This window comes from Geotrypetes seraphini, chromosome 18 (assembly GCF_902459505.1).
Source record: "Geotrypetes seraphini chromosome 18, aGeoSer1.1, whole genome shotgun sequence".
NCBI lineage: Eukaryota > Metazoa > Chordata > Amphibia > Gymnophiona > Dermophiidae > Geotrypetes > Geotrypetes seraphini.
Window position 1 is genome coordinate 21,710,891 of NC_047101.1, and position 24,713 is coordinate 21,735,603.

The 24,713-nt window shown below is 42.7% G+C and overlaps 1 protein-coding gene across 3 annotated transcripts in view; it reads right to left on the reverse strand.

Annotated features, from left to right (window-relative positions):
• The window catches only part of LOC117351497 (proton-coupled amino acid transporter 1-like), a 69,887-nt gene that overhangs the window by 3,453 nt on the left and 41,721 nt on the right, over nucleotides 1-24,713 (reverse strand). For 2 of the 3 annotated variants that reach the window (XM_033926828.1, XM_033926829.1), the window contains 5 exons: nucleotides 17,050-17,134; nucleotides 13,709-13,927; nucleotides 10,538-10,636; nucleotides 9,375-9,541; nucleotides 6,408-6,577 (listed from right to left, as the gene is read on the reverse strand). In XM_033926828.1, the coding sequence (XP_033782719.1) occupies nucleotides 6,408-6,577; nucleotides 9,375-9,541; nucleotides 10,538-10,636; nucleotides 13,709-13,927; nucleotides 17,050-17,134 (740 nt within the window). Of the gene's footprint in view, nucleotides 1-6,407; nucleotides 6,578-9,374; nucleotides 9,542-10,537; nucleotides 10,637-12,090; nucleotides 12,554-13,708; nucleotides 13,928-17,049; nucleotides 17,135-24,713 lie in introns of those variants that run through there. The other variant, XM_033926830.1, reaches the window with a different exon arrangement.

Sequence of the window (24,713 nt, forward strand, 5' to 3'; positions counted from 1 at the left end):
CTTAAGGACATAAGAATTGCCATACTGGGACAGACTGAAGGTCCATTAAGCCCAGTATCCTGAGTACCTATCTAGATCCCAAGTAGTAAAAGAGATTTTATGCTGCTTATCCTAGGAATAAGCAGTGGATTTCCCCAAGCCATCTCAATAACGGCCTATGGACTTCTCTTTTAGGAAATTATCCACACCTTTTTTAAATCCCGCCAAGCTAACTGATTTCACTACATTCTTCGGCAACTTCAATGTGTAATGTTTTCACGTAACACTAATAGCAGTGATAGTGCCATTTATGCAAACAAGAGAAGGGGGATCATAATTATGACTGTCACAGCACAGAAAAGGAGATGGTATCATAACTAATGAGTGGTGACAGGGGGGAAGCATCATAGCTGACAAGGGGCAAACTGCATTGAGAGTAGCCGCCATGGCTTAGGGTAAGGAAAATGTAGAGAAGTAGCACCATGGTTAATAGTGAGACATAAAGGGTGGTGGGGAAGATGCCTCATAATTACAAGGGAATGAGAGGTATGGCAGGGAAATAATGACCATCAGAGGGAGGAACAAGAGGCACCTCAACTTGGCTATGAGAGGGAGAGAGCTGAGAGGAAGCAGGGATACTGGCGCTGGAAGGAAAAGTGTTATGTTAGGGCTGACGAGTGTCCCATACCATTTTTTTGTGGCAAGAGACAGAAAAGGAGGTCTTATATTGGGATCAGAGAGTCCATGATGTAGCCTGGACCTGGACCTAGGATGTGGTGGTTGAGAAGAGATAAGCCTGAGGAAGTAGTAAACCTGAGAGATGGGTAAGATTGAAGGGGTAAGACTGGAGGGAGGGGGGAGATGATGAGCGATAAAGTCTGTAGGGGATGAAAGTAAAAGTACAATTATAGGGAGAATTTAGAAAAGGCAGACTGGCCTGGAGTGGCTATACTGCAGAAGGACTCTTGTTTGATCCCCGATTCAGGTGTTTTGCTCCGCAGATCTGATGGAAATTGGAAATAACTGTGGAAAGCAGTGCTCACAGCCTCCAGGGAAACGGACTGGGTGATCATTGTTTAAGCATGGCTGGATTTAAGATCCATGACTACAGGAATCCTGTAGTATTAACACATTTACGAGTTTATATTATTGAAAGTTTATGAAAGAATATTAACCTGCTGCCTATTTGGTTCGGTCATCATCTGAGGCTGAAAACTTTTTATCTGCTAAAACGGAGGTCATTTCAAGAAAAGTTTTAGTAGACTTAGTAGATAAGGGCATAGTAGACTTAGTAGATAGTAGATAAGTAGTAGTAGACTTAGTAGATAAGGGCAGGTTGTTCTCTAAAGTTGAAAGGGGATCGATTCTGTACAAACGTAAGGAAGTTCTTCTTCACCCAGAGAGTGGTAGAAAACTGGAACGCTCTTCTGGAGTCTGTCATAGGGGAAACCACCCTTCAGGGATTCAAGACAAAGTTAGACAAGTTCCTGATTGAGAGGGGACATGAACGAAACATTCAAGGTACTGAAGGGGATAGACTTAGTAGATAAGGGCAGGTTGTTCACCCTCTCCAAGTTAGGGAGAACGAGAGGACATTCTCTAAAGTTGATAGGGGATCGATTCCGTACAAACGTAAGGAAGTTCTTCTTCACCCAGAGAGTGGTAGAAAACTGGAACGCTCTTCCGGAGTCTGTCATAGGGGAAACCACCCTTTAGAGATTCAAGACAAAGTTAGACAAGTTCCTGCTGAACCAGAACGTACGCAGGTAAGGCTAGACTCAAATAGGGTTTATGCCGCCGCGTGAGCCCTTTCGGCATAAACTACGCCTATTTTGACCTTAGCCACTGTTAGGTGCCTCTGCAGACGCAATTGCGGCATCCTTTTTTGTAGACGGTTGCGGGCCCTGGTATGGTATAAATCACTGCATTTTTTTTCTACATTCTGCTTCAGTGTAAAAAAAAAAAAAAAGCCCTATTCAGTAGCTAGAATGAAGAGAAATAACAGCATAAAAAGCATTCTCGGTTGTCTTCACTGTACAAGGAAGATGAAGATGTTGATGGTGTAGGCACACGTCCTACTAAACCAATATTACTAATGGAAATGTAATTTACAAAAGAATATCTCTGTGACCCTATTTGAAAGGAAACTACAGCTACTCTCGCAAATAGCACTAATGATAAAGGTACAATCCGTTTGATACGACATCTCTTTGATGTAGTTTAGAACAGGATCTGCTGTAATTTCACTACTGGGGTTTTTCTTTCAAGAAACAACTACAAAATTGTTGTCAAACTAGTTTTCAGGCGAAAAATAAAGAAGCATTCAATCAGTCTAAAACAGAATAGTTGAAACTCTTCTCCCTACATACGTTACAATACAATGTGATCTGGACCAACATGATTCTAGTAATGTCGCTGTAAGTTAGGTGGCGGCAGGCGCCCTACCGCTGCCTAACTTAATTGTTTTAATTGGTGTTAATTGACACAGTAATTGACTACATCGTTTAAAACAAATTGAACTGTCACTATAAAAAAAAAATGTAGGTGCCCGCAACCGTCTACAAAAAAGGATGCCGCAATTGCGTCTGCAGAGGCGCCTAACAGTGGCTAAGGTTAAAATAGGCGTGGTTTATGCCAAAAATGACCTTAGGCATCACTCATAAGAACATAAGATTTGCCACTGCTGGGTCAGACCAGTGGTCCATCATGCCCAGCAGTCCGCTCACGCGGCGGCCCTTAGGTCAAAGACCAGTACCCTATTTGAGTCTAGCCTTACCTGCGTACGTTCTGGTTCAGCAGGAACTTGTCTAACTTTGTCTTCAATCCCTGGAGGGTGTTTTCCCTTATAACAGCCTCTGAAAGAGCGTTCCAGTTTTCTACCACTCTCTGGGTGAAGAAGAACTTCCTTACATTCGTACGGAATCTATCCCCTTTTAACTTTAGAGAGTGCCCTCTCGTTCTCCCTACCTTGGAGAACGAGAACAACCTGCCCTTATCTACTAAGTCTATCCCCTTCAGTACCTTGAATGTTTCGATCATGTCCCCTCTCAATCAGGAACTTGTCTAACTTTGTCTTGAATCCCTGAAGGGTGGTTTCCCTTATGACAGACTCCGGAAGAGCGTTCCAGTTTTCTACCACTCTCTGGGTGAAGAAGAACTTCCTTACATTCGTACAGAATCTATCCCCTTTTAACTTTAGAGAGTGGCCTCTCGTTCTCCCTACCTTGGAGAGGGTGAACAACCTGTCTTTATCTACTAAGTCAATTCCCTTCAATATCTTGAATGTTTCGATCATGTCCCCACTCGGTGCCTATGTAGGTGCGATTCTTGTCAAACATAAGCACCGGTAGTGTAGGCCTGAAAAACCCTGGCCTACATTACCAGCACCTAAGTTAGTTGTAAGACACAATTCTCTTAATGGCACCTATGCGTGATTGACACACAGCTGGCGCTGTTTTGGGAGGCGCCGTTGCTAGAATCAGGTTCCTAGTGTGCTAAGATGTAACAAAAAAAAAAAAAATAGAAAATTTAAAAATAAATATTAAAAAACAACTAGAAAAGATGAGTCTTCAGCTTTCTTCTAAATTGAAATCTACTAGACGAACATTCCAACATTTTGCTATATAATAAGGAATGGAAGAAATAAGTGAGGAGTACTTAACGCCCTTCAGGGCGACTGGTTCAGATGCCTAAGGCCCCTCCCATAGGAGGGGAAGGGGGATGGAGTAGCTCCAGTGGTTTTCACTGGTGTGGAGCAGGAGGACAACAGCAACAGTGGTCTTCAGAGGGGCTCGAATATAAACAGAGATCCCCATTTTTGGCCCATTTTTGGGGGCCAAAAATCTCGGTTTATATTCAAATATATATGGTATGTACAAAACAGAACCTATAAACTGACCTGCAACATTTCCAGCTGGGTAACAGCAATTATCATCGAGGATAGTGGGGAAGCAGAAACAGGGATCAGTTAATGGGCCACGAGTGGTTGCTGTCTATGCTACACTTTTGGTGACACTTGGTTGAGAACCACTGATCTAGGATGGATTTTGGGGAAAGTATTGCAATGATTTATTTGTTTTTTTTTGAAAACTGCATGTAGCAGGTGGTAATGGGGAATTTTTGGTTTGATCTCTTTCTGTTGTGGGGTCCTTATTAGCATCTTTTTGCTATCCCTGGAGGACATTACTGTGTTTCACCAAAAATAAGACCTAGCATCATTTTCAGGGTAGGTCTTAATATAAGCCCTACCCCCAAAATAAGCCCTAGTTCTGGGATTCACCGGCAACTCTTCAACCCAGCCCCCCCCCCACCGTGCAGCTTAACCCCTGCTGACCCTCCATCCTTCCCTCTCTGCTGACCACGAGCGAGCCCTACCTTCAACTGAAGCAGCGTTGGACCGGCAGCACTCTAAACAGGCTGCTTGGCCTTGTCCGTCAGGGATTTCACTCTGCCATGACATCATCAGTAATGTGGCAGAGTAAAATTCCCAACAGACAAGACCAAGCAGCCTGTTTAGAGTGCTGCCGGCCCGACGCTTCTTCAGATGAAGGTAGGGCTCGCTCGCAGTCGGCAGGGAGAGAAGGATGGAGGGTTAAAAGGGGTTTGGCTGCGCGGTGGGGGTGGGCGTGTGTTCAAGGGTTTTGCTGCAGAAGGGATGGGAGGGAGGGAAGGATAGAAGCTGGGTAAACTTCTGCTGCACAGGGGGATGGGAGGGGGAGGAACAACGCTGCACATGTGGGAGAGAGAAAGGAAAGAGGAAGAATTGGGGTGAAGGAGAAGGAGGGAGAGATGATCATGTGCATATCCCGAAAATAAGACCTAGTGCCTTTTTTGGGCCCCAAATGAATATAAGACACTGTCTTATTTTCGGGGAAACACAGTAGTAGAGAGTTTGGGATTTTGTTACTCTAGGGATGACAGAAAAGGGAGAGGGGCAAAGAGACATATGAAGGGCATCTGGTAGGAGCCTATTCTATCAAGATACACAGGTGACCACTTTCTTTGATAAAATACTAGCTTTAGACCAGGGGTGTCCAACCTGCGGCCCAGTGAAGTATTTTGTGTTGCCCCAGTCGAGGGCAATGCAGTGTTTTCCTTTGCTGCCCCTGGGTGTTTACCGTCTTGCTGGCTCCCTCCTGTGTCTTAATGTGCGGCCCCAGAAACTTTTTTTTTGGGCCAAGGCGGCCCAGTGAAGCCAAAAGGTTAGACACCCCTGCTTTAGGCTTTTGCCAGGAACTTGTGACCTGGATTGGCCACTGTGGAAACAGGATATTGGGCTAGATGACCCAGTATAGCAATTCTTATGTTCTTCTTACTGCAGCTACCCCTTTGCAAGAAGAGAAAATGCCTATTTACAGCTGGCCTGATGATACACTTTTTTAATTTTTTTTTCTTCACCAGATCAGTAGCATACAAACTTCCACAAGAGGTAGTATAAAGCTGTGTATCAATAAAGGCACTTTAATGCAACATTAAGACACAGGAGGGAGCCAGCAAGACGGTAAACACCCAGGGGCAGCAAAGGAAAACACTGCATTGCCCTCGACTGGGGCCACACAAAATACTTCACTGGGCCGCAGGTTGGACACCCCTGGTCTAAAGCTAGTATTTTATCAAAGAAAGTGGTCACCTGTGTATCTTGATAGAATAGGCTCCTACCAGATGCCCTTCATATGTCTCTTTGCCCCTCTCCCTTTTCTGTCATCCCTAGAGTAACAAAATCCCAAACTCTCTACTACTTTTTAGGGATTTTCAGACATCCACCTCGGTAATATAATTTATGGTGGCAGAGATCCTCATTGCTCCCAGCCTGGCATTTTATCGTTTTGACATTTTTTTTTCTTTTTATCATTTATCCCACTTACGATTTTCTCAATAAATAAATATTTTGTAATAAATATATTTTCCAGCAACATTAATTAAACTATAAACTAAAGCTAAGGGGTCCTTTTATCAAGCTGCAGTAGGGGTTTAACGCGTGTTAAACCGCCTGCCGCGCTAGCCGCTAACGCCTGCATTGAGCAGGCGTTAGTTTTTTAGCCGGCTAGCGGGGGTCCGACGTGCTAACCCTGCTAGCGCAGCTTGATAAAAGGACCCCTAAATTCTGCTTCATATGAATTAATGTTGCTGAAACATATTGAAAATATATTTATTACAAAATATTTATTTATTTATTGAGAAAATCATAAGTGGGATAAAAGATAAAAAAGAAAAAAAAAAAATGTCAAAAACGATAAAATGCCAGGCTGGGAGTAATGAGGATCTCTGCCACCATAAGTTATATTACCGAGGTGGATGTCTGAAAATCCCCAGAATGCCCGAGCATTGTGCATTAAAGTGCCTATATTGATACATAGCTTTATACTACCTCTTGTGGAAGTTTCTATATTTACAGCTGGGTCAGGAAACCCCGAAAAACATGTACTTACACGTGAGACACACCAGAAGAATGCGTACTGCCACGTTTACCACAACGGTCCAGCGCTCCCCCACCCGAGACGTGGCGGAGGGGATAATTATTTCAGCGGCAACATAGAACTGCAATGCATACGTGATGAAGATCGCAAAGGAGTAAAGCAGTTTCACGGACTGATACAACCTGCCGACAAGGAGAAGAGATAGTCCATCATATGGTGCCAAAAGACAGCCAAAGTGCTATCGCTATTAAAAATGATTACACGGGCCTCTTGCGAGGGCAGTTCAATAAAGGGGCGTCTATGACAGAATGTGGACATCTACAGCTCTCCCTTTATATTCGCAGGGGTTTTGGGCGCAACCCGTTCACAAATTGCTGTAAATTCACAATAAACTTCCCCCCTCCAGGTATTTGGGTTACAGCCCTCGTGAATACCGTTAAATTTGCTCATAAACATTCCCTAAATATTCATGGGCACAGATATGGCAAAGTAAAATTATGTAAACAGTTAGGGCTCCTTTTACTAAGCTGTGTTAGGGCTTTAAATCGCAGAATAGCGTGCGCTACAATGCCACGCGCACTAGACGCTAACGCCAGCATTGAGCGCTAATCTGCAGCGTGCGCTAAACATGATAGCGCACCTAAGTAAAAGGAGCCCTTAGTTTGCTAAAGACGTGCACAGTACGCACTGCCCTTTAGAATGCCACTCTCTTTGTCTCCAAACAAAGCAGCCTCACTCATGTGGTCTCATCTCACCCTCTTAAATCTCTTTGCTCACATCATTCCCAGGACCAAGAGAAAAAAAACATTTTTAAATAAAAAAACCAGAATCAGGTAGTGGAGGCTGGCACGGGACAATGCCCCTGGACTGCAGCAAAACTCAGTGTCACGCTTCTCCGGCGCTGGTCAGGGACTGGAGTCAGCTCTGTTCCGAACCTGACAACGCTGCCGCAGAACAGCCAGCTCTGTCTCGTGCGAGATGAAATCGTGTGAGGCTGCTTTAGCGAACTCTTATCTTTTTACAAAATTTAACATAACAGTACATTACTACGGCATTTATTGATGGAAAAATCACAAATAACCAAACCCTTGAATGTGGAGACCTGTACTTTCCTTTATACAATACTAGAGTAGAAGGGCAAGTATATATCTCTATTATAGGCGCAACTACAAACACCAGTCACAGAACTGGAGTAAATGCTCATGCCTAACTTGCTAAAAAGTGTGTGTGAATTGTAGTACAATACTCCCCACACCCGCGAATTTCAAAAAAGCGCAAATGCGGTTTTGAGTCTGTAAAAAGGCAGGAGAGGGCAGCTGGGGTGCCGGTGGATGCAGTAATTCATACCCAGTATGCACCAGAGGGAGAGGAGGAGGAATTGGTTTTACAGAAGGCTGATTGGCTGACTAGGGGCGGGGAGAGAGGAGGAGGAATCGGCTGTACAGAAGGCTGATTGGCTGATCGGGGGGGGGGGGGGGGGAGAAGAGGAGGAATTGGCTGTGCAGAAGGCTGATTTGTGGACTCATTCCCTGAATTTTCTGACCGGAAAAGGCAGTCAGAAAATACCGCAAATAACTAATTCATGAATTGCGAATTTGCGGGGGAACACTATATTCTATAATTTATACACGTAACCGTGTGGCTGTTTGGTTGAGGATGGGCTGGGGAAGGCTTCAATGGCTGGGATGGTATAGATGGGCTGGAGTGAGCTTTGACGGAGACTTTAGTAGCTTTGGATTCTTGCCCAGAAATAGCTAAGAAGAAAAAAATTTTAAATTGAATCAGGTTAGGCAGACTGGATGGACCATTCAGGCCTTTATCTGCCATCATCTACTATGTTACTATGTAACTGTGCGCTGTCTGCACTCCTCCCAGACTCCACCCATGAGTAATAATTATACTAATATGATTCTTATATTTATTTATTTATTCATTCATTCATTTAATTTAGTTTACATGAATTTATTCAGGTAATCAAGCATTTTCCCCTGCCTGTCCTGGTGGGTTCACAATCTATCTAGTGTGCCTGGGGTAATGTGGGGATTAAGTGACTTGCCTAGGGTCACAAGGAGCAGCGTGGGTTTGAACCCACAACCTTAGGGTGCTGAGGCTGTAGCTTTAACCACTGTGCCACTCTAGAAATTAAAATGTATCCTACATTATACCCTTAGGTGCTAGATTTCACCGCCACTAGTAAAGGATTAGCATACTCCAGCTCTCTCCTCTCTGCACTTCAATGTATTACTCCTGGGGATATTCTGCACAGAATTCTGTGCAGTCTACTTCCCAGCTGCCTCCCTCCCTATACTCTGAGGAGCTGCCCAGAAGTACATTAGGCTGTTTCCTGCTCTTCTACTGCCTTAGTCCTGCTGCATGGCTGTACAGAGACCCTTGTGGCTCAAAGGAACAGTCGGGCCCAGCAGAAGAACAGTAAGCAACCTGATGTGTTGCTGGCCAGTTACTCCTCGTGCCACACTGAAGATGGTGAGGGTGCAGGGAGGGAGGGAGCCATAAAAAAAGGTGGAAGTGGCAAGTGGGAGGAGGGGCTGGAAAAAAATGGATGGAGTGAGGCGGGGGCTTGGAGCATGTGGAGCGGGCAATGATAAAAGATGGATGAGGCATGTGGGTGGCTGGAAAACATGGAGAAAATGATTGGGGGGGGGGCTGGAAAAGGTGTGTATGTGTGCCATTGGAAAGGAGTGGAGGTCTCTAGAAAAGTGCATGGGGAACTGCTGAGACTGTGGGGATGGGGGTGAAGTATTTCATGCCCAAGGGGATATGGTAGTCCTTATAATGAGGGCAATTCTGTACAAGAATTCCCCCTGGAGTAATGTCTATCAACTATGCAGGCTTTTAAAAAAATCATCTAATCAGACTTTGTGTATTCATAGCAATTTGTGAATAAGTGCAAAAACTGTGGCTTCTTGTAGACTCCTGCCCTTTCCTCCTGGATCCTTGAATGAAGGACTCAAACCTCACCAGCAGCTGGGCAGGCTGAGAGTAATGCTTGGCCTAATTGCATCCCCAAATCGTAGGTATCCCAGGGTTCCCATGCTGATGTACAGAACTGTCACCAGTATCATTCCCACGTAGAGCACGGGCCGGAACTGCTGAGGGTACTGCATTTTGTTTTCCAAGGGGAGGATCTACAAAATAAAATAATACAAAAGAGTTTAGAAAGTTTATACATTTTGAATAATGGCGTTGGAACAATTTTGCATATGCTCTTTACTTTCCATGCTGTTTATTTCAAGAAAGAAAATCACTCATTATGAATTCATTCGTATCCTGTTTATCTCAGACAGTTTGTGTTTCCTTGAATTTAGATTTAAATTATTCACCCTTCCAAATTCAAACTCAGGACACATTACATTCAGGAGGCAGAACAAAAGCTCCCTGCACCGGAGGGTTTGGAATGTAACCTGCTAATTCTATCATAGGTCATGCAACAAGTACACACATAAGTTACAACAACTTTCCAAAAGAAAGTAAGCCTCACAGAAAGCACTTACACACCTTTACACCTGCTGCATAATAATAATAATAATATATTTTTTTTATATACCGCCAAAGCCTTGAAAAGTTCGAGGCGGTTTACAACAAGAAGCGCTGGACAATCAGCGAAGAGGTCAACAATTCAAAGAGATCTATACAATCTTATATAATGGAAGAAGTAGAAACTAGAAAGCTAAAAAGTTCTTAAGGTTAATGGTTGAATTTGCAGTGCTATGGAATTCTTATTTTGCAATCGATTGAACAAACTCGTTTTTATCAATTTCCCTGCTTATTTTATGAGTTAAAGAAGCAGAAGAAGTTTGAAGGTGCAAGACCTTCAATGGATTTTCTTTTTAAGAAATGCTCTGTTTTTAAGATAAGTGTTTGTTAGTTTTTTAGTTTTCAAGTGTTTTTCAAAAAAATTGAGCAAATAAGAAGGAAAATTCATTCATTCACACATATAATGATTGGGTGGCGCATCCTTCAATGGGGATTACATCCCTAGAAGAGCTTCGAGTCTCTGAGCATATGTAAATTATATCACATTAAGCATATAATATCTTATAGGGACGTTGGAAATCTTATACGTCAATGAGGGATTAGTTCACATTCTTATCTTTCTGTCCTATAATCAGGCAGAACCTTACCGTTCCAATGCCTTCGGCAGCAAAGATTGCTGTACCAAAGAAGAGTGTATAGGACCTCCCGTCAGTAACATAAGGCAGAGTACTTGGATTTGGAATATCCTATCAGTGAGGGAAAGAAGAGAAATGGGAACTAGAATGAGATTAATAACAAAAAGATCTTTTGAACCCCTTTATAACCTACGAATTCTGAATACCAGCCATAAAGTAATTACTTTAAAATGTATTGCATTTCTGACTCCAGACATCACACAGTTAAAGGACCTTTTTTCTCAGTTCTTCTGTGAACTACCTCTATGGCATATGATATTATCTTTGTTTTATTTATTAATATTTCATATTTAGTGTAGCTGTTCAATCAAAAATCGCCCAATTGGCTAACCAATTAATGGAATATTAAGCTGATTATTGAGGGGATTAGCTTTGCTGTTCTCCCAATGCCACCCCCCCAAGCCCCTCCAATATATTATCAAACCCCCTCCCAAAGGCACCCCTAAGAGCATCCCCCAAGAGTCCTTCTTGAAAGAAACCTGCCTTCCCCAAACCCCAGGCTTCCAAAGTCACCACTAAGACCATCTCTGAAGAACCCTCTGGAATAACCACCTCTCCCAAAGAACTCCCTCCTTCCAAGAGCAGGCATCCCTACTAACGACTACAACCCCCACCCCTTAACTCAGAACTGGCACAGGCAGGAGTAAATGGCTGCCCTACCCTAGACCATCAAAACATAATTAAGCCCAGGGAAGTGTACATGGAAGGGGTGAGTGCTTCAGGAGGGGGAGGGGGGCTCATCCAAGGGGAGCTCCAGAAGGGGAAATGCTTTGGGGTGAGCTTCAGGAAGAGGGGTATGCTCTTGGGGTGGGGGGGTCTTTCAAGATGGGATGGATGCTTTGGGAGGGGGTAGACATTCTTTAGGACAGGCCTCAACAAAACTAACTTCCTCAGCCTGTTACTTCTAACCAGGTAGTGAATTCAATATCACCAATTAACTGCCCTGATAGTGCCAAAGTGACTAGACAGACTATTTGACAGCACTATCTGGGCAGCAGTTAAAAAATTGCAATCAAAATTTTAAACAGGTGATTAACAGAGATTAAAATTTTTGATTAAGCAGCAATGATAATTTTTTTTTTTTAAATTCTTTATTCATTTTATATACATCATCAAGTGTAACCAATTATATCAATATATCACAACATGTATCACTTGAAAATCTTACATAAATAATCATAAAATATAAAAACTATCCCCCCTCCCACCCAATCTTCTTCAAGTACAACCAATAACCTAATTCAAATAAAAACAAACTTATTAAAAACAATCAAATTTTCTCCCCCACCCCCAATAAAAATATATATATCTACCAACAGGAAAATTATGTTCACTCATTGCAATAACTTTCTAATGGCCCCCAGATCTTTTTAAAATTATCATAACTACCTTTCTGCAAAGCAATTGCTTTTTCCATTTTATTGGCAGTATCAACAAAAATATCTTCTACTCAAGACATTTCTTTTCAGCAAGCTTTTGGACAGACCTCTTAGTGGTTTGTTTTATTTTAAACTACATTTTTTATTGTAAACTGCCTTGATGGGTCATCAGTTCAGGTGACGGTCTAATATAAAGTATATTTTTGTAATAATAATCATATAACAGCAATTTCATTACATAGTCTACATGTAATGAAAAAGATGAAACCATTGACCACTTGCTTAGTGGATGTAGCAAATTGACCGCAAACAAGGTCACGACAGGGACGCCACATTGATCCACTGGAGCCTGGGTATGAAGTATAATGTTGTTGTTGTTAGGTGCCATCGACTCATGTTCGAATCCTAGCGGCTTGATGAATTGTGGATCTAAAAAAGAAATCGGTTTTGTGCTAGTCCGGAAAGGTCCACCAGCGTCATTCCCAAGGTTGTTTTCAACGTGTCCAGTGATCTGATTGTAGGTCGCCCTCATTACCTGGTTCCTTTGATCTTCCCAAACATGATGTCCTTCTCCAGTGATCTCTCTCTACTGATGGTTTGACCAAAATAAGACAGTCATAACTTCATTATTTGGCTTCAAGTGACACAGCCGGTTTGATCTCTTTCAGAATCGATTTGTTAGTTCTTCTGGCGTTAGAGTCAATAAATACTGGTAAAAACCATAGTGTAGAAAAACTCATAGAAAATAAAAAAAGTCAACATTTTATGTGACCTTCAAATTCCAATTAACCAGAATTTGGAACATAACATGTCTGACATCACGGTAATCAAAACAATACTGTGATTTTCATCAACATTGCAGTACCACAATTGAAGACAAAGAATTGGAAAAGTTATCAAAGTATCAAGACCTGACAATAGAAATGGCAAGAATCTGGAACAATATAATAAATACACTTCCACAAAAGTGTATTTATGTATTCCACAGAAGTGTATGTATTCCACAGAAGTGTATTTATTATATTATTGAGTTTTCACAACTCCGAGTATTTTGTGAAGAATCTGGAACAAACCATGTTAGGTTATCCCTATTGTCAGAGTCTTAGGCAGCATTATACCAAGGTTGAGCAAATTTCTACAAAACCTTGAAATTTCATATTTGACAATGGTGGACTTAAAGAAAACAATTTTGATCAGTTAAAACTGCATTTTACAAAGAAACCTGGATAATTCCTAAACTTCTGGATGAAGCTCGAAATCTTCAGTGATACCAAATAAATCTTTGTTTGTGTTATGTGCCGTGCAATGAGGAAGTAAGAGGGGGCATAAGCCCCTGTCCTCCTTTCTGCCCCCCCCCCACTGCCACACATGCTACCCTTCCCCTGTACCTCTGTAACAATTCCTGGCATGAGCACCCCCAACCTGCTGTCATGCCAGTGGTGGCTCTTCCTCTGACATCACTTCCTGAACCCAAACCTAGGAAGTGATGTCAGAGGAAGAGCCAACGCAGGCTTGCTGCTCATGCCAGGAACGTTACAGAGGTACGGTGGAAGGGAAGCAGCGCATGTGTAGCAGGAGGTGGGGGGGGGGGCGGAGAAGAGAGTGGGGGAGGGGCACCACTGCCCCGGGCGCCTCTCACCCTTGCTATACTAATGGTGCCATATGAAATAATAATAATACTAATGAACATTTAAGAAGTAAAGATTCATTTTCTAATATCACTGAACTGGGCTGTTGTACTTACCTTGAGGATATACTGGTATATCATGATTACACTGACCAGCATAGCGATATTGGCCAGGAGGGAAAAGATGGCTAAATATTTGAGATTGTGGATGAAGACCAGCAGGATAAGGAAAGGCAGAAAGCACAGCATGTAGAGCCGGGAGTCCATGCTATTCGTGAACATCACTGTCTCATTGGAATGGCAGTTGTTGGTTGTACCATTGGCTGATTCAACAACCTAAATTTATGAATTGACAAAGAAAGCTTTATAAAAACAAAAGGGTTATATAGCAGTGCTTTGGCCGAGCAAAATAGCACGATAGATTCCTTGGTAGCAATACATTTGACAAGATTTAGACAAGTTGCATTGCTTGTATCAAGGACAGGCCATGTTAGCTAGCAGTTAGGTATTTTTTATCTGAAACCTCTTTATTATGTGTTATCAACATCATAAAAACAAAATCACACAATAACAGATAACAAAAGGCATCAGAGACTATATCATTCTAACAATTTGCTCCACTGTTCAATTAAGTCCCTGATTATTCTATAAAGTCCACCTAAAGTTAGGCACTGATTTAGGCCCCGTTTCTATAAAACTTAGGTGCCCATTATAGAATCACACTTAGCGTGCTTAGGCAGTGCTCAGCATCCTAACATTTAGGCATTCCCAATTTATGCCAGGGTTTTCTCAAGTTAGGCACTGATATCAAAGCCTAAAGGCTCCTAACTCTACGCCCATGATCCATCCCTAACTACGCCCTCTTTTAGTATAGGCGCCTACCTTTTATAGAATCGAGTTATCGAGTTAGGCGCCTAAACTTCAATGAGTAATAATAATAATAGCTTTATTTATATCCCGTCATACCTTTCAGTTCAAGACGGTTTACAAGAGAGGCTGCAGGAATGCATCTAAGTTACATCATGAGCATGAAGTAAGAGGAAACAAACAGGCGTGGAATTTAGTTATACAACAGGAGGGTTCATAGACAAACAGGTGCCGACATTTGAGAGCAGACAACTGAGCGCAAGACTTCAGCGCGCTGCTCTAAAAGCTTCTTTTAAAGGGCTCTGACGGGGGGTGTGGGAGGGAACCCCCCCCCCAGTTTACTTAATAGTGTTGGCGCTGCCATTGGGGGAGGTTTTGGGGGGTTGTAGCCTCCCCATTATACAGAAAACATAACTTTTCAAAAAAGTTAGGTAAAAAGTTAAGTTTTCTGTATAATGTGGGGGGGGGTTACACCCCCCACACCCCCAACACAGCAGCGTGAACACTAATAAGTAAAGTGGGGGGGGGTTCCCCCCCACACCCCACGGAGCCCTTTAAAAGAAGCTTTTATAGCGGCGTGCTGAAGTCTTGCGCTCAGTTGTCCGCTCTCAAATATCGGCACGCGTTTGTCTCGTGCGCTTTTGTCCCGTCACCCAACAGGAGGTAGGAGCATGCCAGAAGATGTGGAGGAAAACGATTTGTCAAATAAATGGCTTTTCAGTGATCTTCTGTATGACTGGTTTGAAAAATGGTTAAGGAGTAAGTCACTTAGGGCTCCTTTTACTAAGGTGCGCTAGCGTTTTTGGCGTGCGCTAACCACGCACTAAACGAAAAATACTAACGCAAGCTCTATGGAGGCGTTAGCATTTAGCGCACGCAGCATTGCAGCGTGCGCTAAAACCGCTGGCGCGCCTTTGTAAAAGGAGCCCTTACGAGTATTGTTCCAGATTCTTGCTTGGAAGGAAAGTGTCTTGTCGAGGAATCTTTTGAACTGGCATCCTTTGGGATTTGGGAAGACGAATCATAGTGTTCTGCGTGAGAAGCAGAGTTTGTCTTGCAGAGCAAAGTGACTCAGAAGGTAGGTGGATGCCGTGCCGAATAGTGTTTCGAAGCGTAGGCAACCAAATTTGAAAATTATTCTGGCCTAGACTGGGAGCCAGTGCAGTTTTTTTGAAATATGGAGTGATGCGGTCGGATTTTTTTTTCAGGTCAAAAATGGAGGTGTTTTGGATTGTTCTCAATCTTTTGGTAGTTTTTCCCCCCCCCCCCAAATTAAAGATGATTGTGAGATGTTAAGTGCCAATCCAAGCACTGATTAAGCCTATTGCTCAATTAAATTAGACGCTGATATTGGCGCCTAATTTTGGGTGGATTTTATAGAATGAAGGCCTAAATATCCATCAAATTAGGCCCAATAATTTTGCCCTAACTCAGAGCCCTTTTTTGTTTCCCAACCCAACCTCTCCTTATTTGTGATAAAGTCAAACATTATTCCACCATCGTTGCATGATTATATTAGCGGGTATCCTTCTAAGGTGTGAAATTTTTTTTATATCAACCACTCCTAGAAAATCAAACACACAATCTCCTATCAACTTTAAGAATAAAAGTCTGTCAGTAACTATGAAACAAACGTGTTTTTTTTTCTATTACATAGAGCATTCTGGACTCCAGTTCGTTTACAAAAGTTGGATAGCTCTAAGTCAATAGATGCTGGCATTGTAATCTCGAAGCAGGGACTTTAGATCATTTATTGTTCTATTGTCCATTAATTTTAGCTTTTTGGAAATCAATATGGGGCCAAATAAATTGTTTATTGGAAAATCCAGTGGCATTGTCTTATGATACTGTGTTATTTGGCATGTCAATGAGAGCTAAACGCCAAATATCATCTAAGAACAACAGGTTTTTATTAATTATGGCAGGAGTGGCCATACAACAAATTACGAGCAATTGAAAAGATTGGAACAGGCTTAACTATAGTTTTTGGTGGAATTCCTTGTGTCATATGTATAAAATGGAAAGAGCATTAGCCACTCAGAAAGGGTATTTTAAGAAATTTCAGGAGACTTGGGAACCATTAACAAAATATTGCAATGTCTAAATATTGGGGGGTTTTCTCCCTTTAAAAATGCACATCCGGGAGGGGGGAGGGAAGGGGTCTGGTATGATAATGAATTTCGGTATATAGATATGAAGTTCATGATAGATTTTTACGTGTTTAAAATTGTGATTGATTAGGGGGGAGGGGGGATTAATTCTGTAATGGACATTAATTGAATATTAAGTGTGGTATTTGAGTATAAAATGATGTATTTACTGTTACACTTATTGTAAGTTTTAAAAAAGAATAAAGAATTGGAAAAAAAATAAAAGTCTGCAATCTCATTGACAAAGCCAAGTCTGTTGTTTGTTTGATTGATTTTCTATTAGTCTGTTAGGTTTATTTGTGGTAAACCGCCCCAAATCAGCTAGACAGGTGAATACAAATTAAATAGAAATAAACCAAAATGTTCATATTGGCTAAGAGTATGACTAAAAGAAAAAAAATCTATATATTTGTTTTGGAATTCTTTTATTCCTATACATACCTGCTTCACGTTGTCAGCAAGAAAAACAAAGTACACACAGCAAAATCCTAGCTGCGTAACAATCAATAACAAATCAATAAGCCGTCTGCAATCAAAAACAAAGAAGAAACCCAGTCAGAGATCCATAGTTTAAATCTGTCTAAACTAGCTGTGATGTCTGTACGTAATAAATACCGGTAGATGACACTGACATTTCCTGGTCACAGGATCTTCCTCGATTCACTTAATTCACTTCCATTTTGCACCTTAATCACATTTTTTTTAGCTTACCAACACATTTTTACATTTAATCTCATGCTTCACATTTTACCCCCCCCCCAGGACCCATTAAGAAGGCTTTTTGCCGAAACACGGACCGTGTAGGGTCCATATTACACTACACGTCAGTGATTCATGAAGTGAAGATTATTTCATTTTGGATTTGTACTTTTATCTGACTTGGCATAATAAATGCCTCATCAAGATCATTGTATTCGTCTGTTCTTCTTTGGTGCTTTGGACTACATCTTCACAGAAATAAAGACAGATATACAGACAAGCAAATAAGGGGTTAGGATATGTCAATAGACAGACAGACAAAGAGGACAGATCTAATTATACTTATGTACTTTTATTTCTGTCTTTATTTCCGCTCCCTGTCCCTTGTTCACTCCCACTGGTCTTGTCTTTTACTTTTTATACTTTCCCAGGCAGCATGCCCCAATGGCTCAGGGACTGCCATTATTTAAAGCTTAATTAGCACATTCTCTCGCATTCAGTCTCAGTGCTGCTCATTGGCAGGCGATGCCTTCTCTTAAATCCTCTCTTAGCATTGCTCATTGGTTGGGAGATGCATTCTCATACATCCGGTGGCATAATACGGGAGGGCGGACCACCCCAGGCGCTGTCTTAACTGGGGTGCTGGTGCTTCCCCTCCTCTCCCACGCACCTCTTGAAATGTTCGCCAGAATGAGTCAGTATCTTCCACCTGCTGTTCGCACTGGACTTGGCTCCCTTCTGCCGTCACTTCCTGGTTGCAGGGTCAGGATGTGATGTCAGAAGGGAGCCGAGGCAGATGCGAGCAGCAGGTGGAAGATGTTGCTCGCACGGGAGAACGTTTCAAGAGGTACGAGGGAGGCAGGGAGAGGCGTACAGCGCGCCGGGAAAGAGCAGGGGAGCGCATGGCGCAGTGATGTCTGGCGCCACCACCCCAGGCACAAGCTACGCCACTGCTTATTCTGCTCTCAGCACTGTCCATTGGCTGGCAGGTGTTACCACAGCAGTGACAGTAAAGTTTCTCTGTCCACAGTGTGCCACAAATCCAGATTTCCTGCCCCAGGATAGACCTTTTTCCCGCCCCTTTCAACAGCATAAAATTTCCATTATAAAATACTAGGTTACCCCCCACCCTCTTTTACAAAATCGCACAAGAGGTTTTTAGAATCATCCAGCGTGCTGAATGCTCTGCGCTGCTCCGATGCTCATAGGAACTCTATGACCGTTGGCGCAGCACAGAGCATTCAGTTAGGCGTTTCTAGGCGAATTCAATTATGGCGCCTAACTATGGCACCATTTACAGAATCTGGCCCTAAGTGCGTGAGAGCCATGCCCATTGAGCAAGGGACATGACGCCTCTTGAAAGCTCAAGGTTTGAAAAATAATAAAAAACATGCAAAATGACACCTGCGCAAGGTTTTAAAAATTATAATTAAGATTTATTGAGTTATTGTTTCTATTTTTCCATTATGAGATTCAAAAGAATAAAGCATAATTGCTTGCATTAACAGTTGCGCTAATGGGAGATCGTTATAGTTACCAAAATGCTGGCTTTCTAATAACGAGCTCACCTCAGGATCTCATGACCCTCTATTATATACTTTTGGCTCAGTGACATCATCAGTTTGACAACCAATAAATAACATGGGTGGTCTTAAAAGTTAGACAAAGAAAAATTTTTTAGAAAAGTACATTTGTTTGCTTATAGTCATTTCTGAATATAAATCATAATTTTCACAAAAGTACAGTGGTGCCTCGCATAAAGAACGCCTCACACAGCGAACGCTGCACACAACGAACTTCATGTCATGATTCATACAACGAACTTCGTTTCACACAACGAAGTCGCCCGAGCTTCCACGATCGCTGCCGATGTATTGCATCCTTCCGCACAGGCACTGCAGGCAGTCGTTAGTCACTGCGCTTAACGCGTTTCACATAACGAACTTTTCGCATAACAAACTTGCTCCTGGAACGAATTAAGTTCGTTGTGTGAGGCACCACTGTATATTAAGAGAAATTATTTGTTAAAAAGATGCTGAAGTGTTCTCAGCCCTATGAACCATGCTGAAAATTAGTCAGCCTTAGAGGAAAAGAGAAGCTCTCCCAAAACTGACAGGTTTAAATTCCATAGCCATTACACAGAAGCCTTCCTAGAAAAGGAGGAGGAGGGGCTGGTCTCCCCCTCTCTTCACTAGAAACTGTTACTAGAGAATGACACGGGGAAAAAAATCTGTCCCCGTCACCGCCCCATCACCGGTCCACCATCCTCCGTCCACCGCCCCGTCCACCATCACCGGTCCACCGCCCCGTCACCGCCGTTCCCTTCACCGCCCCGTCACCGTCACCGCCATCCCTTTCACCGCCCCGTCACCGCCACTGCCATCCCATTCACCGCCCCGTCACCGTCCCCGCTGCATCCATATAAGCCTTAGTACTGTAATATTTAGCTTATTCCTTTCTTATAAATCAAAGTTCCTGCTGCTGAACTAGAGAAAGAGATGTTCAGCTGGCAGGGCTTTGTTTATAAATTTTTATCAACACAACTAATATACTATTTTATCCTAAAGCAAAAAATAAATAAATAAATATAATTTTTTTTTCTACCTTTGTTGTCTGGTTTCTGCTTTCCACATCTTCTCATTGAATTCCTTCCATCCACTGTGTGTCTTCTCTCTGCGTCTTCCATTTGCTGTTACTGTGCCTCTCCCTTAACCCCCCCCCCACAATTGGTCTAGCACCCATCTTCTTCCCTCCGCTCCCGCACAGTCTGGCATCTGTCTTCTTCCCACTCTGTCTTCCACATTTCCCTTGGGGGTCTGTTCCTCTCCACCCTCCTTCAAGGTCTGTTCTATTCCTTTCCACCACCACCCTTCCCTCCCTCCATTAGCATCTGTTCCTTTCTACTACCCTTCAGCTCCTCTCGCGTGGCCTATCTACCTTCCTTCCTCTTATTTTCATGGCACGTTACAATGTAATTTGTGCAAGCCACTGGAGCCTGCAAGCTCGGTCCCTGTCCCATCCCCACAAACCATCTCGCTTCTGTGCTCCTATTTTCTCCATTTCTAATATCTCCCCTATGTATCTGTCATTGCCCCCCCTGTGTTCATATACCATCCCCATGGCATGTCCCCTTTATGTCTCTGTCCCTATGCCCCATGCACATAATTTCCCCTCTTTCTGTTACCTTCCTGTGTCCAGATTTCCCCTATCTTCCTCTTCCATACCAGTGTGTCTCTTCTTTTCAACCCCATCTAGCTTTTTTCCCTCTTTCTTCCCCCCCCCCCCTGCTTCTAGCATCTGGCTCACCTGCCTGTCCTTCCCTTTCTTTCCTGCTGTGGGTTTTTCTTTCCGACTTCATCCCCTTGGCCCAGAATCATTTTCCCTTTCACTCCCTCCTTCCAATTTGAGCCGGGAACACTAGCGATCGCACGGTCCCCGCAGCCACTACCTGCCTGCCCAATCGATCCTAGTGTTTAGCCAACTCTCTCCCTTCTCCTCACCTTAGTTTATAAGTTTTCTTTTTCGGCGACCTGCACGCTTTCCCAAAGAGCCGTGCACGCGCGGCTGCTCAGTGTTCAATCTTCTGCTCTGCTGCAACTTCCTGTTTCCGGTTGCGTCAGAGCAGAAGATATGAAACTGAGCAGCAGCGGGTGCGCGGCTCTCTGATAGCGTGCGGGTCGCTGAAAAAGAAAATCTACAAACTAAGGTGAGGAGAAGGGAGAGAGCTGGCTAAACACTAGAATCGATTGGCCAGGCGGGTGTGAGCTGCGGGGACCGCGCGATCCTTCATGCCTCACTGCGGGGACAAGACCATTCACCGCCCCGCGGGCGGTGAAAGGCCTTGTCCCCGTCGCCGCAGCGACTGCTAGTTTTCTTCCCCGTTTTCGGCGGGTGACCCGCGGCTAAAATGCGGTGGCCGCGGGTAAACCGCCACCATGTCATTCTCTAACTGTTACTCATTTCCAGATGTTTTAAGATTTCTTTAGGTTGCAAAGATATATCATATGTTTTTTCAAAACCCATTATTTTGTTCAATACAGTCACACAATCACATACTTCAGTCATATTTGCTTGGCCAAGCATTCCATACATTCATAACTTGATTAATAACTATATTTAATTACTGTTATATCTTAGTTTGGGACACATTATCTTCCTAACCAGTCTAAAGCACATGTGGTATTAATTAACACCCCACAATGCTGAGAGCCTAAACAAAGACTTGGAAAACAAAATGGATTCCAAAGACTGAGAAGATATAGAAAAGACAAAGAACCAAAATGGAGTCCCTGTATCCTTTATGATTTCCTCTATGATCTAGCCTAACAGCAAAGTACACAAAAAGAACACCATTCTTTACCTTATATTAATCTGTAGTGTGTTTTTCTGGCTTTAGCTACATTTATATTTTTATTCACCAGTTTGTCGTACGCTTCTATTGGGTGTGGCCTTAACTAACACATATGCTTGTATCTAACTAGAATTACCCAGAATCATACGAAAAACAGGCACTTTTGTAGAAAAACTCCACAAAAATACTGCACTATCATGTTCTGATATCCATTCCATTACCGTCCCATAAACATCACCCCCTACTGGCCACGAGCCACTACTCCTCACCATGCCCCGCCCATTCTCCTCCCCCTTTGAATGCCCCCCCATGCAATTACGTGCAAAGGAAGTTGCACACTAAGGTGACAGAATATCGCTAAGTGCAGGCCCAGCAGTAATGTGCCTGTCACAGTCGTGCAAAAGTGCTAGTATTCTATAATTTATTGGAGCCTAACTTTAGGGGACCTCTTATAGAATGAGGGGAGAGAAACGCAGTTAACTGCAAACTGGATTTGGATCCGAGACAAAGACAGATGAGCACACTCGACCACCAGAAACGTCCAGTAAATGGTATAATTTTTCTTTATGTATTTCGCTGCTTTAGGTACTCCCTAAATAACATCAAGATTTTGGGAGTTCCGTGTTTCCATGGAGCAGTTTCTAGCACGGCCAGCTGATTCTGAGTCAACTAAAGCTGCAAACCAGAACCAAATATGATGCTGTGAAATCAGATCGTGGGGGTTCTGTCAGAGCTGTTGCCTTGTTTACCAGCCCAGCTCAGGGTTAGAACAAGAGCAGAAATGCTGATGTACACGCTCTCTCCATTCTGCAGCAGACAAGACGACCTGATGTACATTAAAAGACGCATAAAGACATTTTAGGGTCCCTGGTGTTATTTATTTAATGTATATGTTCTCCATTAGATTATTCTCAGCCATCACATCCTCGACCAAGAAAATTCTCTCTACTATCAAGATATTTTAGTAGAGAAACATATTCCAGGTGAGCCAGGAGGTTCCGTGTTTTGGTTTATATTTTAACCTTTAACATGAATGAAAATATCCTAAAGCACTTTTTTGCCAAAGAAATATCCAGCACATAAGGGGTAATTCAATAAATAAGGCATCAGCATTTACCAATTATATGTATGTAAATGCCTACTGTCTTTTTAATCCCTGTCACATATATTTTCTTGCCATTTATAAGAATTTGGTACAGTGATGCCTTGGAATCCAAACTTAATCCGTTCCAGAATCCCGTTCGAGTTCCAAAGCATTCGAGTTCCAAGACAATTTTTCCCATTGAGAATAACAGAAACTGGATTAATCCATTCCTGGGTCCCACAAACTCAAATTTTAACAGTAAATACACTGGATTTTAAGGTAAAATATTAACAAATATTCCAAAGCAGCATTCAGATTCTGGGGCAGAAACACACACATACAATGTGCAGGGCGTTCGGATTCCAAAGCAGAGTGAGGATTCTGGGGCAAAATTTACTACAAAAAAAGGTTCGGATTCCAAAACGTTCGAGTTCTGGGGCGTTCAGATTCCAAGGTACCACTGTATATTGTTAGTAATAACCAGGAAGTTTGCGTTTTTCAATTATCACTCCAGTTTCTTTTGTTTTATTTTACTTCTATACACATCTAATATGGCACTGGCATACACATGGATAGGACTCCCACTTATGCATATAATCTATTTAATACTATAAATTACAAGTGTTTCTCCAGCATTTAGGTCGAGCCCTTTCACTCTCTACAGGGCTAGGGTAAGTGCTCGAGTCTAACCACATACGCGATATATGCCCATTTAAGCTACTATTAGCAACATAGGTGCCATTTTCAAAATATGCTCCAGTAAGCACCCTCTAAGGCAATGTTTTTCAACCTTTTGACACCGGCGGAAATAAAATAATTATTTTGCGGACCGGCAGTTGGAGAACACTAGGCTAAGTCGTGCCCATCTCCACTCAATCTCTACCCCAGACCCCTCCCCCATAATAGTACAAACTATAACACCATTTTTCCATTCATTTTTCATATATACACACAATATAATTGTATTAACAACACATAATGAAAATAACAACCACAAAATGAAAATACACAAAGCACACTGTATGCTTTTTAACATTCATTCCTACCAGAAAACAGATAACCCCATGCAAATGCAGGACCAAAAACTAAAAGTACTAATATTTACAAACAAACCCTAAGATGCAAGACTCTGCAACTAGTACAACCCCAGAAGAAAAGAAACAAATGCATTTCTTCCTGAACAGACAAATCAATCACTAAATAAAAAAATAAAAGCAATTCCCCTATCGTTGTTGTCTCACTCCCTCCATGTGCTTTGCCTTCTGGCCTGCCCCCCCCCCGTGTTATCTTTGAGCTGGTCCACTTTGCGATCAATGCAGTGTCTTCGAGCCGGCTCCATGAGTACTGCATTGAACAAAGCTGTGGGCAGCGGCTTCTCGCACGCTTCCCGCGCCTCATCTGGGAGCCTTCCCTCTGACATTGCGATGTCAGAGAGAAGGCTTCCAGTTCAGGCGCAGGCCACATGTAGGAGCCTTTTCCCACGGCTTTGTGCACTGTAGCACTCAGGGAGCTGGCCCGAAGACGCTGCGTTGATCGCACCGTGGACCGGCAGTTGAACTGTTCTAAAATATTACAGAATTGTCCTCAGAGTGTTTGATGGCATTTTAGGTACTGTATAACCACCACCGAATAGCTTAGGGGTCAGAGCAGTGGCTAAGAATCAGAGACAAGCATAACAGTGGGGTTGACGAAACCCATCAGCGATCTACTGCAGATTTTATTCATGGACAAATGGTTTCTCAAGACACAACAGTACGCTTGTATACCGCTACAACCTCGCAGCTCTGCGCAGTTCACAAACAAAGAAGACTGCGCATATGCAGAGATATAATAATTTAGTTGCTAAAAAAGCTTTTCTTCAAAAGATAAGTTTTTAACAATTTCCTAAGCGACTCAAACCGAATCATGTTCCTGCCTCAGGAATTTAAAACCATAAATAATGCATTTAACCCTTGAATTGGCAGATGATGA